At 42.9% G+C, this 16576-nt stretch overlaps 1 protein-coding gene across 1 annotated transcript in view; it reads right to left on the minus strand.

Annotated features, from left to right (window-relative positions):
• Positions 1-11057, minus strand: part of PRPF4B (pre-mRNA processing factor 4B) — a 54711-nt gene extending 43654 nt beyond the window's left edge. Inside the window, exon 1 of the mRNA XM_006870547.1 lies at positions 10926-11057. Coding sequence (XP_006870609.1) covers positions 10926-10966 — 41 coding nt within the window. The 5' untranslated portion in view covers positions 10967-11057. The remainder of the gene's footprint in view (positions 1-10925) is intronic.
• Between the last annotated feature and the right edge of the window lie 5519 nt (positions 11058-16576).

Below are 16576 nucleotides of genomic sequence, written 5' to 3' on the forward strand. Positions count from 1 at the left end.
TACCAGCATTCCCCATACCCTAACCCCAAGGTTAGACTCCTGGTGTGGTTCTGTAGGATCCTCACTGGACTGAACACCACAAGGTCTGCAGTTCAAATCCACCAACTGCTCCTTGGAAACCCTATACAGAGTCCCTATGAGTTGGAATTGACTCAGTGGCACTTAACAACAACTGCAAAGTCAGCAGTTCAAATTTACAAGCTATTTTGTAGGATAAAGATGAGGTTTTCTGCTCCAGTAAAGCTTTAGCACCTCAGAGACCCTATATGGGATTTGCTATGAGTCAAACCATCTGGACAGTATACAGTCACCACAAGATCTTGCTTCACTTGATGTTCAGAAAAGAGCTTGAGGTATCCACTAAAAACCTAGCAGGCGATTTGTTTCAAGCTTATTTCAATGAGTGAAAGACAAAATGTTGCTGTTGTTAAATGCCATCGAGTACGTTCCAATCATAGTGGCCCTATAGGGGTTTGTGAGGAGTTTTGAATCACCAACCCTGTGTTTAGCAGAACAGTGCTTATCTTACAAGCACCACTCCAGGAATCCACAGACAAAATAAGCAATCTTATTTTGCTTAACTAAGATTGCTTGAAAGTCCCAGCGGCTGATGTGGATAATGTAAACAAATTCCCCAGAGCCAAAACTTCAAAGAGAACTGACTAGTAATTAGAACTCCCTCAATCTACTTGAGTTGTCACCAAGAATTTATTACAAAGAACTACATGGAAGTGCCTGTGTTTACAGGTCAAAACCAATCCAGTATCAGCGATTTTGTATTTCAAAACCTACCCCCTTCCAAGACAAAGACTCAACGGAAATACACGCTCTGATTGGTGACCACACACATCACCGATGGGGGGAAGTGGGGTAAAAGCAGCAATGAAATGGCAAGCTAAGCCCTACAATGTTCAGTGGACTTCTGTGGACCCAGTTGGGGACATGGATGGCAAGCAGTGTGAAGAGACCTGGGGACTCTTGGGCCCAGAGACAGTGGTGTGGTCACGGAGGACTCGAGAGGAGAGTGGAGCTACCGGCGGACGGGAAGAGAGGACATATGCACAGGAGCGCCCACACTTGCAGATGATACCCATGTGACCTGGACCGGATGACTAGATGATCGGAGCTCAACCAGGAGAGGAAAGAGGGGGAAAAAAAAAAGAGTGAGCTGATACAGTCTGATGAACTTAACCTATACCTATGGAGCAGCAACTCAAAAGAGGGAACAAATCCTCACAGTAAGAAACACTCACACACCCCCCACACACAAACGAGTGGACGGAGAAGGGCAGCTTGGACGCTGGATACTCAAATGGGGAGGGGAGGACTACAAAGGCAAGAAGTGACTGGCTTATAAGCTTTCAAGAGGGAACCTGGTGCTAGGGAGCATGGCAGAAGGCAGAATCTCCAGAAGGTACTATTCAATCTGTCTGGGCGGAGCTGATGAAAGGAGATAGGGATGGGTAACTCGTGATACTGTAGTGAATAATGCTTATCAGGGCAGATTATGAGGGTTGGAAATGCAAAGGTAGAAGTTTTGTAACAAGGAAGGGAGTGATTGATTCTCCAGGATAGGAGTGGAGGCCTCTGGGACAATCAACGGAGAAGAGCCGAGAGCAGGACCCTACCCAGAGAAACAGAGATGCCTGAGATAGAGACAGAGATGATGACACGGAGTGATGAAGCGACTTGGGACTTTGGACCCAGAGAGGGAAAGGCAGAGGGAGCGGGTTTCTGGGATATACCCTTTGGGTGGTTGAGGATGCATGGAGGGGAATGGAACCATGGCAGTGAGATGATATACGATGGAATGAATGTAAAACTAAAGTTCTCCCATGTAAACTATCATATAATTCACAATAAAACATTAAAAAAAACCTAGTACCTAGTTCAACAAGTCATTTAATCTTTAACTTTGAACTGGGAAGATAAGTTTTCCCAAATATGCTCATCTCTATTAACAAAATAAAAAACCAAACCCACTGCCATGGAGTTGAGTCTGACTCATACTGACCCTACTGAACTGAGCAGAACTGGCTTCTTCATCCAGGGTTTCCAAGACTGTGCATCCTTACAGGAGACTGTCGGTTCCCATGGAGCAGATGGTGGGCTTGAATCACCAGCCTTGCGATGTAGTAACCAACACTTAGGCCACTACACCACCAGAGTTCCTTTCATATTAATTAGCACTATGCTAACAAATACCATGGGTTAATGTCATCAGTCAGACTGAAAAGGTGTTGGAATTGCAATGTCAGTGGTTCAAGCTCACCAGCTGCTCTTTGGAAACCCTATACACAGCACTTAACAATAACAACAATAACATGCAAACAAACAAAATCTCAAAGAGATTCTGTGCTTCAATGATTGGGAAATGTCAAGATAAGAGTGTACTGTCCTGGCATGGTGCTGTGGGACAAAGCACCGAACCACAAGGTAGATGTGAACCACAAGGTCAGCAGTTCAAACTCCCCAGTCACTCCTTGGAAACCCTACACAGGGTCGTTATGAGTTGGAACCAACTCCACAGCACTTAATTATTTTGATAAGTCTTAGGTGTTCAGTAATTCTAGGATAAAATGCAGGGTATGATAGCATCATTTAACTTTCCCCTTATAATACTACAATAAATCTTTATATCCTAGAATATGAGCCCAGAGCTCTGGATACAGGCCTTTATACTATTTATTTTTGAAGGAGGACATATTTTGTCCAAGTTTTTGAAATCATATCCTCTTGTACACCTAGTACGAGTCCTGATGGGGTGCTATAGGTTAATGCGTTGGAGTGCAAGGTTGGCTTGAACTGCAAGGCTGGTGGTTCAATCTCACCAGCCACTCCTCGGAAACTCTACATAGGGTCGCTATGAGTTGAGACCAATTCGACAGCACTTAATAAAAAAATACATTTAGTAAGGAGTTCTGTAGATTATGAGATGAGCTGCTAATTGCAAAGCTAGCATTTTGGATCTACCAGCCCCTCCACAGGAGAAAAATGAGGCTTTCTGCTCCTGTAAAAATTTACATTACAGCATTGGAACCAACTGGATAGCTTGCAGCAGCATATATTAACAAAGTTTATTACTTGTGGCAATTGCTACAAATGCTATTGCAAGAATTCCTGAGTTTAGCTTTGCTCAATCTCTTTTAATTTTTAAAATAATCTACCGCATATAGGCATTATGTCAGGCGGCAGGAAAACAAAGATGTGTAAGATCGCTAGATACCTGCCTTCTTCAAAGAAACTATAATCTAATGGGAAATAAAGTCACATGAAACCACCACGATGCTGCTGTTGTTAACTGTCATCAAGTTAGTTCCAACTCATAGTGATGCTGTATAAGGTTTCCAAGGAGCAGCTGGTGGATTTGAACTCCTGACCTTGTTTCTCAGTCCATTGCTGAACCTACAGCACCACACCAGGAAGACACCATCTCTAAGTACTCTCAAAATAATTTCAGGGACCCTTAGTGTTTCTATAATGCCCTTATTATTCAAATCGTTATCATAGTAATTCACAGTGACATTAGAAAAAGACAATGGTAAAGACATGAATAGTAAGGGTATTATAGAAACATTAAGGGTCCCTAAAATTATTCTGAGAATACTCAGAGATAGTGTCTTACAAGGTATCACAGAAAACCCCAAGCTACTTGCTAAGTAGGGATTTTGTGGGGAAAAGAAGAAGTGTTTATCTCAATAAACATGGATTAAAAACATGGACGGGGCATGGATTAAAATTAAATGTTGAGTAACACTGTTCTGGAGAACAAGTAAGAATTAACCAGAGAAAGGGTCATTTTAAAGAACCAACCAACCAACCAACCAACCAACCAGAGTTTTCAAGACTATGGCCTTTCAGAAGCATATTGCCAGGTCTTCCTTCTGGTTAGTAGTCCAGTGTGTAACTGACTGTACCACCCAAGGAATCCTATTTTAGAGAAAACACAACAAAAAGCATAGTTATATAGAGAGAACTAAAAGTTGAGTATTGGCAAGGTTCTAAATTTGGAGAAGAAATTGGTCTATTTTAAGATTTTAATATAAGATCCCAAATAGACCAATTTCAAAATGTGACAAAGTATGTGATTTGGGGAGCAAGGGTTCACTGAAGGTAGAGGCCCACTGACAGCAAGGCTAGGGCACTGGATGGGTTGTGGAGTACGGCACCATCATTCTGGAGGTTATAGCAGGAACTGCGTAGACCCTCACAGTCTTCAGTACACCTGGGACGAAGTATGACTGAGAAGGTACTGGATGGGAAAAATGAAGGGGTGTGAAGAATGATAGCCACCACATGGCATCTGATTTTTGGGTATTAAGCTGCCAACTTTCATTTATGGTACATGGAGCAAATGAAAGGCAAAAGAATCCTCTATAGAAAGATCTGAACTCCTGGTGTGGTGCTGTGGGTTAATGCGCTGGACTGTCAACCACAAGATCAGCAGTTCAAACCCACTAGCTACTCCTCAGAAACCCTATACAGGGTTGCTAATGAGTTGGAATCTACTCGACAACACTTAACAACTGAAAGATTTAGCAGTCTTGGTGGCATAATGGTTGCTCAGCAGCAAACTAAAATGTTGGAGGTTCAAACCTACCAGCCACACCACTGGAGACAAGACCGGGCAATTACAGTCTAGGAGACCCAATGGGGCAATTCTAATCCTGTCATATAGGGCCACTATGAGTTGAAACAGACTTGACAGACACAGTAACAACTGAAAGTAGCTACAGAGGATGATGTGTTCTGGGTAAGTCAGGTTTTAGTTTGGGCTGACTTCTCTCTAATAGGGTATGAGAAGAAATTCTCTGGATCATCAAGTTTTCCTCAAGCAACTACCAACATGCTGTAGGATAAGCAGTGGACTATCAACCAAAAAGTTGGCAGTTCAAACCCATCAGCAGCTGTCCAGAAGAAAGATGAAGAGAAAGAAATATTTACAGCCCCTAAAGCCCTGTACAAAGTTGATATGAGTCAGAACCAACTTTATGGCAGTGGGTTTTTAATATACCAGTGACTCCTGGTGGTACAATGGTTAAAGCATTTGGATGCCAATCAAAAGGCCAGCAGTTCAACCCACCAGCCACTTTGCAGGAGAAAGATGTAGCAGCCTGCTTCCTTTAAGATGTATAGCTTTAAAAAGTCCCTGCAGGCTGTTATTGTCCTAGAATAGACTCTAAGGTAGGGAGTGGTTTAGTACACCATGTATTTCACTTGTTGAATTCCTATGAGAACAGAATCTTTATGTGTTCATGGCTCAAGGCAGTCATTAAATATCATCGTAACCCAGCCCACTGCCATGGAGTCCACTCTTACTCACAGTGACCCAAGAGGACACAGGAGACTTGCTCCTTAGCGTTCTGAGTCTGGAAACCTTTATAGAAGCAAATTGCTTCACCTTTCTTTCACAGAGGCTGTTAAATTCAAACTACCAAACTTCTGGTTAGTAATCCAACACTTAACCCATCTTCTCCACTAGAGCTCCTTAAGTGCTGTCGAGTCAGTTCCGACTCATAGCAACCCTGTACAGGGTTTCTGAGGAGCAGCTGTTGAATTTGAACCGGTGACCTTTCAGTTCAAACTGACCTTTCAGTCCAGTGCAGTATCCCACAGTGCCACACCAGGACTCCTAGAAGGTACTAATTAAGTATTTGTTACGTCAATAAAATGAACTATATAAAATGATGTTAGTTGGCCTCAAGTCAATTTGAACTTGTGGTGACCCTGTGTATCAGAGTAGAACTGTTCCATAAAGGTTGTTCCGAGTTGGAACTGACTTGACAGCACTTAATTAAAAACACACACACACAAAACAACCCCAGCAAAAGCAGCTTTTATAGTAGAATGGGTTAAGTATTGGGCTGCTAATTACAGATCGGTGGTTCACAGGAGAAAGATGAAGCTGTCTTGGAAATTCTACAAAGGCGCTTCAACTCTATCTTAAAGGGTCGCTTAGGAGTCAGAATCTACTTGATGACAATGGATTTAGGCTTCGCTTTGTCTTTCCTCCCCAAACTCAGGAGGGTTTGAACAGCCAGCCTCTAGGTAAATTGTTGTTGCTAAGTGCAGTCGACCCATAATGACCCTTTTGGCTGGTGAGTCTGAACCACCGACTTTGTGGTTCAAACCAACCTTGCGGCCCAGTACTTTATCCCACAGGCTACACCAGGACTCCTGTTTAGCTCCCAGTCAGTACCCAGAAGCAACCCACTCCACTGGGCAGCCTTCTGTCAGAAGGCACTTGGTTTTCTCTTGTTCTATGGGTTGACAAACCTACAACTGCCTTGCTGTGGGCCCACACACAAGTTCACCATACTCACACCGGTCTGGTTCTGCTGCCGCTGAAACCTCAAACCATCTCTGGGCTCCAGTTCCAATGTCCACACTGCACACATGGCTCTCTCTCTCCTTTTCCCCCAGTCGGAGTTTACTGAACTACTGGTGATTGGTTTGGGTTTTCCCAAAGAAAAATCTGCACTTTGAACCTTTTAAGAAAATCTTTTCTAATGCTTTCTTACAAGTCTTCTAAGGAGTTTTCATTCAAAATCAAGAGACTTTACCCATGTTGTTACGTGCGGTGGAGTCTGTTCCGACTCATAGCCACACTGTACAGGGTTTCCAAGGAGCGGCTGATAAGTTTGAACTGCTGACCTTGCACTTAACAAGCAGTGCAGTGCTTATCCTACAGAGAGGAAATAATTTCTTCCAAAAGAAAACATCATGATCCCCAGTGCTGTTTTGCAGGAGTGGTCCCAGTTTCTACTGTGACAGAATGAGTGCTAGCTCAAGAAGCAGAGGCTAGGTTACAGATACAAATTGTACAACCACTCTAAGAGCCAGCTAAGCTAACTTTCTTGTTGTTGTTAAGTGTAGTCGAGTCGGTCCCAACCCATAAAAACCTTGTCTAGGGTTTCTGGAAGAGCAGCTGGTGAGCTTGAACCCCTGAGCTAGCTGGTTCAAACCAGCTTTGCAGTCCAGCACATTAACCCACAGTGGGTTTAGGCATTACAGACCTTTACCTTCTTCTTAAAAAGCAAATTACAGAGAAAATAAAGATTGACGTCTACACCAAGAAGAGCTGGACTCAGTAATAACGCTTACCCAGTAAGTCTACACTTATTATACTTAATGAACGTATTATACTTAATGAACTTGCTAATTTAAATTAAGCCTTAAATTAAGACTGCTAATTTAAGTTCATAAGCAGCCACTTTCTTCTAAAACTTTAGGAAAAGGTTCCTGCAGAAGAAACCTGATAGTCTTCTGGAATTCTTTGGACTGACAACTGAATTTCAAAGGCAGGCAATATGGGATGCTAAGCAGTATTTGCTCATTTGTTAAGTCTAGCATACAAGCTTTATCCTTCAAATAGCACAGGTCATCTGGCATAACAAAAACAGCCATAGAACAACTTTAAAGTAACCAATCACTAACTCCTGTCCAGAGTTACTTCATTTCCTCTTTCACATACTTTTCCAAAGAATATTCTCAATGAGTCTTATTTAGGAAACATTCAGTCTATGCTCTGGAGACAGAATTTACTAATTTAAATTTACATATGAATATATTTCAAGCTATATGAATTTTTCTTAAAATAATTTTTTAATGGTTAGCAAAGTGAAGGTCGCTGTTTGTACCCCAAGGAAAGTAACTAGCATTGTTTGTCTGACAAGCTAAAAAATACTTAGTATATAGAAAGAATTCATGCAGTCTCAAAGATTAAAATAGATCCAAAAGATTAGCCAGTCTTAAACCAAGCTTCACCTTTTCTTCACCTCACATTTGAAAATCAAAGAATTAGAAATGTCACATAAGAATGGACCTTTTCTGAGACCCCAGACATAAGGAAAAAACTATTTTAAACTTTACAGGCTATTTTAAAAAGGAGGTAACACTAGATAGTGGGAAGTCAGACAGTTCAATAGTTAGGAGCAGTGCACTGGAAGCAGACCAGAAAAGAAAACAACAAAAAACCTAAAATCCACTGCCGTGGAGTCAATTGTGACTTACAGCTACCATATGTAGGGCTTCCGAGGAACGGCTGGTGGTTTTGAACCACAGTCCTTGAAGTCCAGCACATTACCCTGCAGCGCCATACCAGGACTCCAATAGCCACTCTATGTTGTTGTTGTTAAGTTCCAGGGAGTCGGTTCTGACTCATAGGGACCCTGTTTAGGGTTTCCAAGGAGTGGCTAGTGGGTTTGAATTCCCAACCCGGCGGTTAAAGCGCCACACCAGGACTCCAGTAGTCACTACAAGACAGAGTCAAACTGCCCTCATGTGGGTTCCAAGGCTTCTTTAAGCAAGCACTGAGTGCTAATCACAGCACTACCTGGGCTCCTTAGAACCATACTTCCTGGACTTAAATCCCGGGGTCTGCCACTTAACCGGATTGTGAGCAATTTACTTAATTTCTCTGCGCTTCAGTTTTGTCACCTGTAAAATACAGGAAAGTAGCCCCTGTGTGGTGCTGCATGTTAATGCACTGGACAGCCAGTTTGAACCACAAAGTTGGCAGTTCAAGTTCACCAGCCACTTCAGAAACCCTATACAGGGTCACTCAGTGGCATGTAACAACAACATCATTAATAACAGTATCTACGTTCATAGGATTGTTATAAAGATTAACTGGGTGTCTTTTGTTCAGTGCTTTGACTAGTACCTGGAACTTAGCAAACAAGCCACTGCAGTCAAAAGTTTAAACCCATTAAAAGGATCCCTAGTGTGACACTTTGTGTTGGACTGCAAAGTTGGTTTGATCTGTAAGGTCGGTGTTTCAAACTCATCAGCTGCTCCTCAGAAACCCTACACAGGTTTGCTATGGGTCAAAACCGACTCAATGGCACCTAACAACGACAAGTAGCACAATGGGTTAAGCACTGGGCTGCTAACCAAAAAGTGGGTGGTTTGAACCCATCAGCAACTCCACAAAAGAAAGATGAGGGTATGTGCTTTCATAAAGATTTACAGCCTAGAAGTTCTACCTTGTCGTATAGAATGCTGTGAGAGGAATCCACTTAAAGGCAGTAAGTTTGGTTTGGGGCTTGGAAAGTCATTAAAAAGGCAGATTTGTGTGATGCCTATCGATAAGCATTAGACCTCAAGGTCAGTTTGAACCTCAAGGTTGGTGGTTCAAACTCACCAGCCACTTCTCGGAAACCAACTTGATGGCACTTAACAACAAGTTTAGTAAATTTAAATGCTACCACATAACAAGGTCTTTGAAAATTCATAACCTTATTTTATGTGTATTCTAAGTTCTATATTTGGAAAAGATCCCATATGATTGTAAATTACTCAGTGTTTTCTGGAGAACCATTTAGAAAACTGTACTCAAGCACTTCCTAAAAAGTACCCTTGCTTTCATCTTATAGCATTACTTTGTTAAATATTTTCAAGTAAGTGAAAGCAGGGCACATAAAAACCAAATAAAATTGCATTAACACCACGCACTCTGTTCGGGGCCAATGGGTGGACATCATTCATATTGCTGGTGTGGTGCCAGAGGTTCAAACTCACTAGTCGCTCCTTGGAAACCCTATACAGGGTTGCTATGAATGGAAACCGACTGGAGGGCACTCAACACTAGTTGAAGGTGAATAAAATACGGCTGACCCACTTCTCAAAATGAATCTGAACCACCAGCAAAATCAATTTTTGTTGCTGTTATATACTAGTCACTTTCGACTCATAAAGATCCCATGTGACACAGTACAATAACCCCACAAGATTTTCTAAATGGACACACTCCAGGATTTTTCAAAGAACGACTAGAAATAGCTGCTTCAGGGTAAGACTGGTGCTTCACTGGTATAAATGCTGTTAGCTGCCACACAATGAACTCAGAAAAAGGAGGCTAAGCCTCCATTGTTGTTGGTAAGTGCCATAGAGTTAGTTCTGACTCAGGAGCGGCTGGTGGGTTTGAACCATCGACTTTGTGGTCTGCAGTCCAGTGCTGAACCTACAGCGCCACACCAGGGTACTAGTTACAACTTTAGATTTGGAAATCTTAAATCGCATTGTGAAGATACAATAGTAGCTTTCAAAAGCGGTTCCTGAAAGCCTTAGGGCAGTGTGTCTAGAAGGTAAAGCACACCGCTGGGCCGGTAGCACAGCAACCAGGCGCCAGGCACGAGCTGAGAGCCGCCCGCTCCCTGGACGCCACCGTGCATGTACACAAACTGGACGCTGCGCTTCCAAGTCCGTTTCTCTCACATTCCTGCTTGCAGCGTTCCTAGTGTAAACATGGGGGGAAAAAAAGACTGCCTTTACTTAAACAATGATTAGCCTTTGCAGCATACAACGTACGCTTTCACACTGATGTTTGGATTCTTTAATTAGCTTGTAGAAATAAAACGCTTTGCGTTGGAAATAGCTAACAATGTCCACTGCTGCCAGGCCTAAAAATCCAACAGTGCAGTTTACTTTGACTCGAGTTTGCAAGTTAGGGGGGAAGCTGGGAGGTTGCCGGCGTGTGCAGACAGCCACAAACAGCTCGGGGACTGTCAGGTGCGCTGTTGGTACGTTCTCTGCAGGCGCCAGCCTCACAGCGAGCAGTCACCGGCGACCCGGAGGGCTGCGTGCGCGAGGCTTGGCGCCCGGCGGGCGCTGCCACGGCCTCTCGGCCCCGCGCCCGACCGAGGCAGGGAAGGCGCGCCCGCACCCCCGACTCCCCGGGCGGGAAGGCGCGGCAGGCCGCAGCCGCCTCAGAGCCAACAGCCGCGGCCTAGGGCGAGCGAGACTCCGAGGCCGCCCGCCCGCCCGCTCCCCACGCCGCCCGCCCACAGCGTAGCGCGGGGAAAACAAAGTTTGGCTCTCGTCGGTAGGCCTGAACTTTCCCGCCGGCCGGTGCAGGTCCCCGCCATCTCCCACCAAGTACCTCTCAAGTCAGGCCTCCCGGACCATTAACAGATATTACTTACTCTGGCTGTTCCCGCAGCGACGGAGGTTCCGTGGCGGCCATCTTGAACTTCCTGACTTCTTGGTGGCGGCAGGCAGTAGCTGGCCGGACGCTGGAGGCTGGCGGTAGTGGAAGAGGAAAAGAGCCGTCGCGCATGTGCTAAACGCGTAGGAGAACATGAGTGTCCGCTCTAAGAATCCGGATGTAAAACCCTGCATCCGAGATGAGCGTCAAGCGTCATGACGCCACTTCCGGGGCGAGATGGGCGGAGCTAGAGCTTGCATGAGGTTTAAGGAGAGCTGTCTGGCTCATTTCAACCGGGAATATGACCCTTCGGTTTCCAGAGGGAGAAGGAGTGAGATGTGTGTCTCACAGGTGCACATCCGAGAACTATTTACTTGGGGCCCTGAAGTTGTCTTTCCCCCCCCACCCCAGCTCTGGTAACATAGTGGTTACGAATCGGGCTGCTAATCTCAAGATCGGCTGTTGGAAACTACCAGCTGTTCCGCAGGAGAAAGACAAGGCTTTCTGCTCCCGTAAAGATGTACAGCCTCGGAAACCCTATACAGGGTTGCTATGAGTCGGTACTTAACAATAACCCTTTTTTTCAGTTTTTTTTGTTTTTTTTTTTAATGAATTGAGTGATAGTTTACATGTGAGAAAATCAGCTTTGCATTCATCCTATCGTATTTCATTTCAGTGCAGTGATTACAATCCCCTCCGTGCATCATCATTCAACAGAATTTGCTTCTATTCCCTCTTATATGAGGTTTGTTTTTGGACGTACACATAAACACTCAGGAATATATAATCATTTAAACAACCAAAGGGCACATTCTAATGTCGGTATTCAAAAAGATCAATAACAAGATACTAACAAGTGTTTGATGGGATGTGGAGACATTAGAACACTGCTGGGTAGAATGTGAAATAGTCTAGCTCCTTTCCTTAACAGTCTGACATTAACCTCAAAAGATTACCATTGTTGTTTTTAAGTGCTATTTATTTTTAAGTGCGTTCGAGTTGGTTCACACCCATAGCGACCCTGTATAGTGTTTCTAAGGAGTAGTTGGTGAATTTGAACCGCCTACCTTACAGTTCAAATTGACCTTGTGGACCAGTGCTTTATCCCACAGCGCCACACCAGGACTCTGTATGATCTGGTAATTCTACTCTCAAGTATATACCCAAGAGGAATGAAAGCATATGTTCACACAGAAACTTGCACACTAATGTTCATAGCAGCATTATAACAAATATGGGTTATAATGATAATAACAAACACTGAAAAGTGCCCAAGTTTTCATCAACTGATGAATTAATATAATGTTGTATATCGGAGCAGCAGACCATAAAAAGTAGCGAAATACTGATACATGCTATGAAATGGATGAACCTTGAAAATATTAAGCAAAGTGAAAGAAGTCAGTCATACAAGACCACGTATTGTATGATTCTAAATATATGAAATGTGGAGAATAGGCAAATTTACAAACAGAGAATAGCTGTGTAGTGTTAGAGGTCAGAGGAAAACGGTATATTTAGTAATGAAATGGATAAGGGTTTTTTTGTGGAAAGAAAGGTGATGAAAACTTTCTAAAATTATTTCTGGTATGGCTACACAACTCTGAATTTATGCCCTTTAGGTGGGTGAATTATATTTCTATATAGTTGTGGTGCTGTGGGTTAATGCACTGGTCTGCAAAATCGGTCTGAACCTCAAGGTCAGTGGTTCAAGCTCACCAGCCGCTAATCAGAAACCCTATACAGGGTCACTATGGGTCGGAACCAACTCGACAGCACATAACAACAACATTATCTATAAGATTATAATGAAAGCTGGTGTGGTGCTTTACAATAAACACTGGACTGCTAACTACAAGGTTGGTAGTTCAAACCCACCAGCCACTTCTCAGGAGAAAGATGAGGCTTTCTGTTTGTAAACAAATTTACAGCTTCAGAAATCCTATACAGGGTAACTATGAGTCAGAATCAATCAAAGGCACTTAACAGTAACAATATAAGATAATAATATAAAACATAAGACTTTCAATATAATAAATTGGCACATTATTTATTAACATAATTTTTATTTTAAATAAAGCATATTTTCATTATTAAAGTCAGAAATCAGAAAAAAGGAATAAGAATACCTCATAGTTGATTTAGTGCTGACTACTTCAATGGCTAACTGATATCATTGTATTATAATGACCACCATGAGAATGTGAAGTATGTCGCTGCTGTTAAGTGCCACTGAATTGGTTCTGACTCATATTGACCCTGTATAGGGTTTCTGAGGAGCGGTTGGTGAGCTTAAACTGCCAACCTTGCAGTTCAAATCATCCTTTCGGTCCAGTGCGTATCATACAGTGGCACAACAGGACTCATATACTGCATGATAGATCTTTTTTTTTTTAAAGGTTTTAATTGTGGATAGAGTGAAAGTTTACAGGGCATATCATCAGTTTTACATTCAACAGATCATAACCTTATTTCATTACAATGATTATAATCCCCTCCATGTACCATCGGTTAACAGTATTTCTCCTCATTCATTGTAGCTTTTTTAAAAAAACAAAACAAAAACAAAAACCAAACACTCAGGCATATATAATAATTTACACCTCCAAAGGGCACATTCTGCAAGTCTGCCTCCTGGCCACAAACTCTTAGTCCCTCTCTTCCCTTGAATCTAGAGTCCTCAGCCACTCTCCCAATCCATGACCCCCATCTCTGCCTCCTTCTCTGGCATCTCTGCTTCTTTGGATAAGGTCCCGCATTCTGCTTGTGCTCTTCTCCCTTGATGGTCCTAGGGTCCTCTGTTTCTAGACTGTAAGATTAACCATTACCCTATTTTTGTTACAAAATGTCTACCTTTACAATTGTGACAGTCACAATTAGTCATGATAACAATTATTCACTATTGAATCATACAAAAATTATTCCCATCTTTTTCACCAGACCCATCTAGATAAGATGAAAATGATTCAGTAGGACTCTTTCTTTCCCCCTATACTCTTAAATTAAACTCCCTCTTGTAAGCCAGTCACTTCGTGCCTTTATCGCCCCCTCATTTTAGGTAGCCAATGTCTAAGTTGCCTGTCCCTATCTACCCTGTGTACAGAGGGGATAGCATTGATACTTGATGTGAAGACTCCTTCCCTCTCTGTTGGTATTTAGAGTTCTACCTCCATGAGTATAGGTCAGGTTCATCAAATTGTAGCAATTTACCCTCATTTCCTTTATCAAAAAAAAATTTTTTTTTGGGTAATCTTCCTCTAGTTGAGTTCTGATTATCAAGCCATCGAGGCTAGGTCAAATGGGTACTGTCTGTAAGTTTGGGTGTTCTTGTGCATCTCCCCTCACTTCATATCAGCTGGATGCTTCACTCTCAGCTCTAGCCCTCTGTGGCTTTGTCTTTGTCCATGGGCTCAAGTGTCCTCAGGTCTCACCACACTTTGAACCAACCAGCCCTTCCTTTTCTCTCTCTCATCTCCAGGTCAGCGGGAATTAATGGATTGTGGTTGAACTCAGCCCATTTCTTCATTGCTGCATTTCCCCATCTTCCACTCACCAGTAGACCAATGTGGTTGCCAGCAAGCTTATGTGCCTGTTAGTGTGTTCCCTTTGAGTTTCAGTCTTAGAGGGGAGTTTGTCCTGAAGGAACTTGCTTGCTTGCCTTGGTGGCTTCCCAGCAAACAGCTTGCTTATTTTTGTAGTAGCCAGTCATGCTGACATTTTTGTTTTGGATTTTTCCTGATGATCTTTCTTTGAAGATGTATCTTCTGTTACAAGTAGACCAGGCTGGTCTACTTGTCCTTGCTAGTGGGGATGTCCCACCTCAGAAGGTTCTGGATGGGACTCAGGATTCCACCTACAGTCCTATACTCTGCAAAGGCTTTGCAAGAGGCCTATTTCACTGGGCAAGTTCTAGAACCCCTTTTAGGTATTCCAATCAGTTATAGGCTGAAGATGGGCTTACAAGTTTACTATAACCATGTTTCCCAACATGCCTTTCTATCCCACTCAAGTGTCTATTTTAATATAATAGGCAAGGGAAAACAATATTCATAAGACAATCAAGCATTTTAGTATTATTTCCCCTCTTCAAGCTATGCTTGTTGTCAAATGCCGTCGAGTCAATTCTGACCCATAGCGACCTTGTATAGGGTTTCCAAGGAGCAGCTGGTGAGCTTGAACCGCCAACCTTGCAGTTCAAATGGCTTTGCAGCCTAGCACATTAACCCACAGCACCACATCAAAACAAGGTCTCTTATAGGTTTGTATGAGTTGGAACTGACTGGAAGGCACTTAACAAGGACAGAATAATATATTTGAAGGCAAAAGGAGAAGTCTGGGTCAGGCACTATTATCACTTACCTTTTATGGGTGAGTTCTGGTGAGACACTACAGGATAAGCACTGGAATGCATGGTCAGTTTGAACGGCAGGATCTGCGGTTTAAATTCATCAGCCCTCCTCAAACACTATGTTGCTGTGGATTCAGTTCCAACTCACAGTGAACTTGTATAGGGTTTCCAAGGAGGAACTGGTGGGTTTGAACTACTGACCTTGTGGTTCGCAGTACAGCGCATGTCCTACAGTGCAACACTGTTGTTGTTGTTAAGTGCTGTCAAGTTGGTTCCAACCTATAGCAACCTTTTATAGGGTTTCTGAGGAGCAGCTGGTAAGCTTGAACCGCCAACCTTGCAGATCAAACCAACTCTAGTCCAGTGTAATAACCGTCAAACCCTACACAGGGTCACCATGAGTCGGAACTGACTCAACGACACTAACAACAACAGCTTTGGATGGGAAAACTGACACTAATTGTTAAGAGAGTTTGCTCAGAATGACTTTCTGAAAGCTAAACTAGAATTTGAATTAAAATCTGACTCCCAAATCTGTGCTCTTTCCTTCTTTACTACTTCCTATAGAAATGCCATTTTGTTCAACAAGTCCTTAGTGTTGGATTACCCCATAAGCAAGGAAAGCACAAGTTTACCATGTTTTTATACAAATAATGGTATAAGGTGTTTGCCAACCTTGCAGTCCCCACATGCATTAATTTCCAGTGCATGCTATATGCTTTTTATGCCTGAGTGCCTTGTTTATGTGAGCATTTTGTAGCTGTTGTTAAGTACCACTGAGCTGGTTTCAACCCATAGCAACCCTGTATAGGGTTTTCAAGGAGCAACTGGTGAGCTTGAAATGTTATGTGCCAAAAACATGGTCCTTGTGCTTATTTATTAATCTGTTGTGAACAGTTTCATATTTCCCCCCACATCAAAGATTCTGCTTCCAGGTTGGCTTACATCTCTTCTTCTCTCACACCCACAGCACCTTCCTCCAGGATCAAAGCCTCTTCAAATTTACAGTCCTGACAGGGAGGAAGAACTAAGTAAGCAAGGTAAGTAAGGACTTACTTGTGACTACTAACGTGTAGTGAACAAGTCCAACTATTTTTTCACTACATCTTTGAAAAACAGTTGAAGCTGTTCACTACAAGGTAGTAAGTAATCACAGGAAAGAATATTTGATGTAATCTAGAAATGTCTATTTTTCCTTTGTCCGGAGGGTGTCCAGAGGGTGTCCTGGTTGTTGGTTAGTCAGGAGCTCAAGGCCTCTTCCTCCACTAAGCTTCTTTACTTTGCATTTCCAAGTGAAGATG

Source organism: Chrysochloris asiatica, unplaced genomic scaffold, assembly GCF_000296735.1.
Source record: "Chrysochloris asiatica unplaced genomic scaffold, ChrAsi1.0 scaffold00144, whole genome shotgun sequence".
In the NCBI taxonomy this organism is placed as follows: Eukaryota; Metazoa; Chordata; class Mammalia; order Afrosoricida; family Chrysochloridae; genus Chrysochloris; species Chrysochloris asiatica.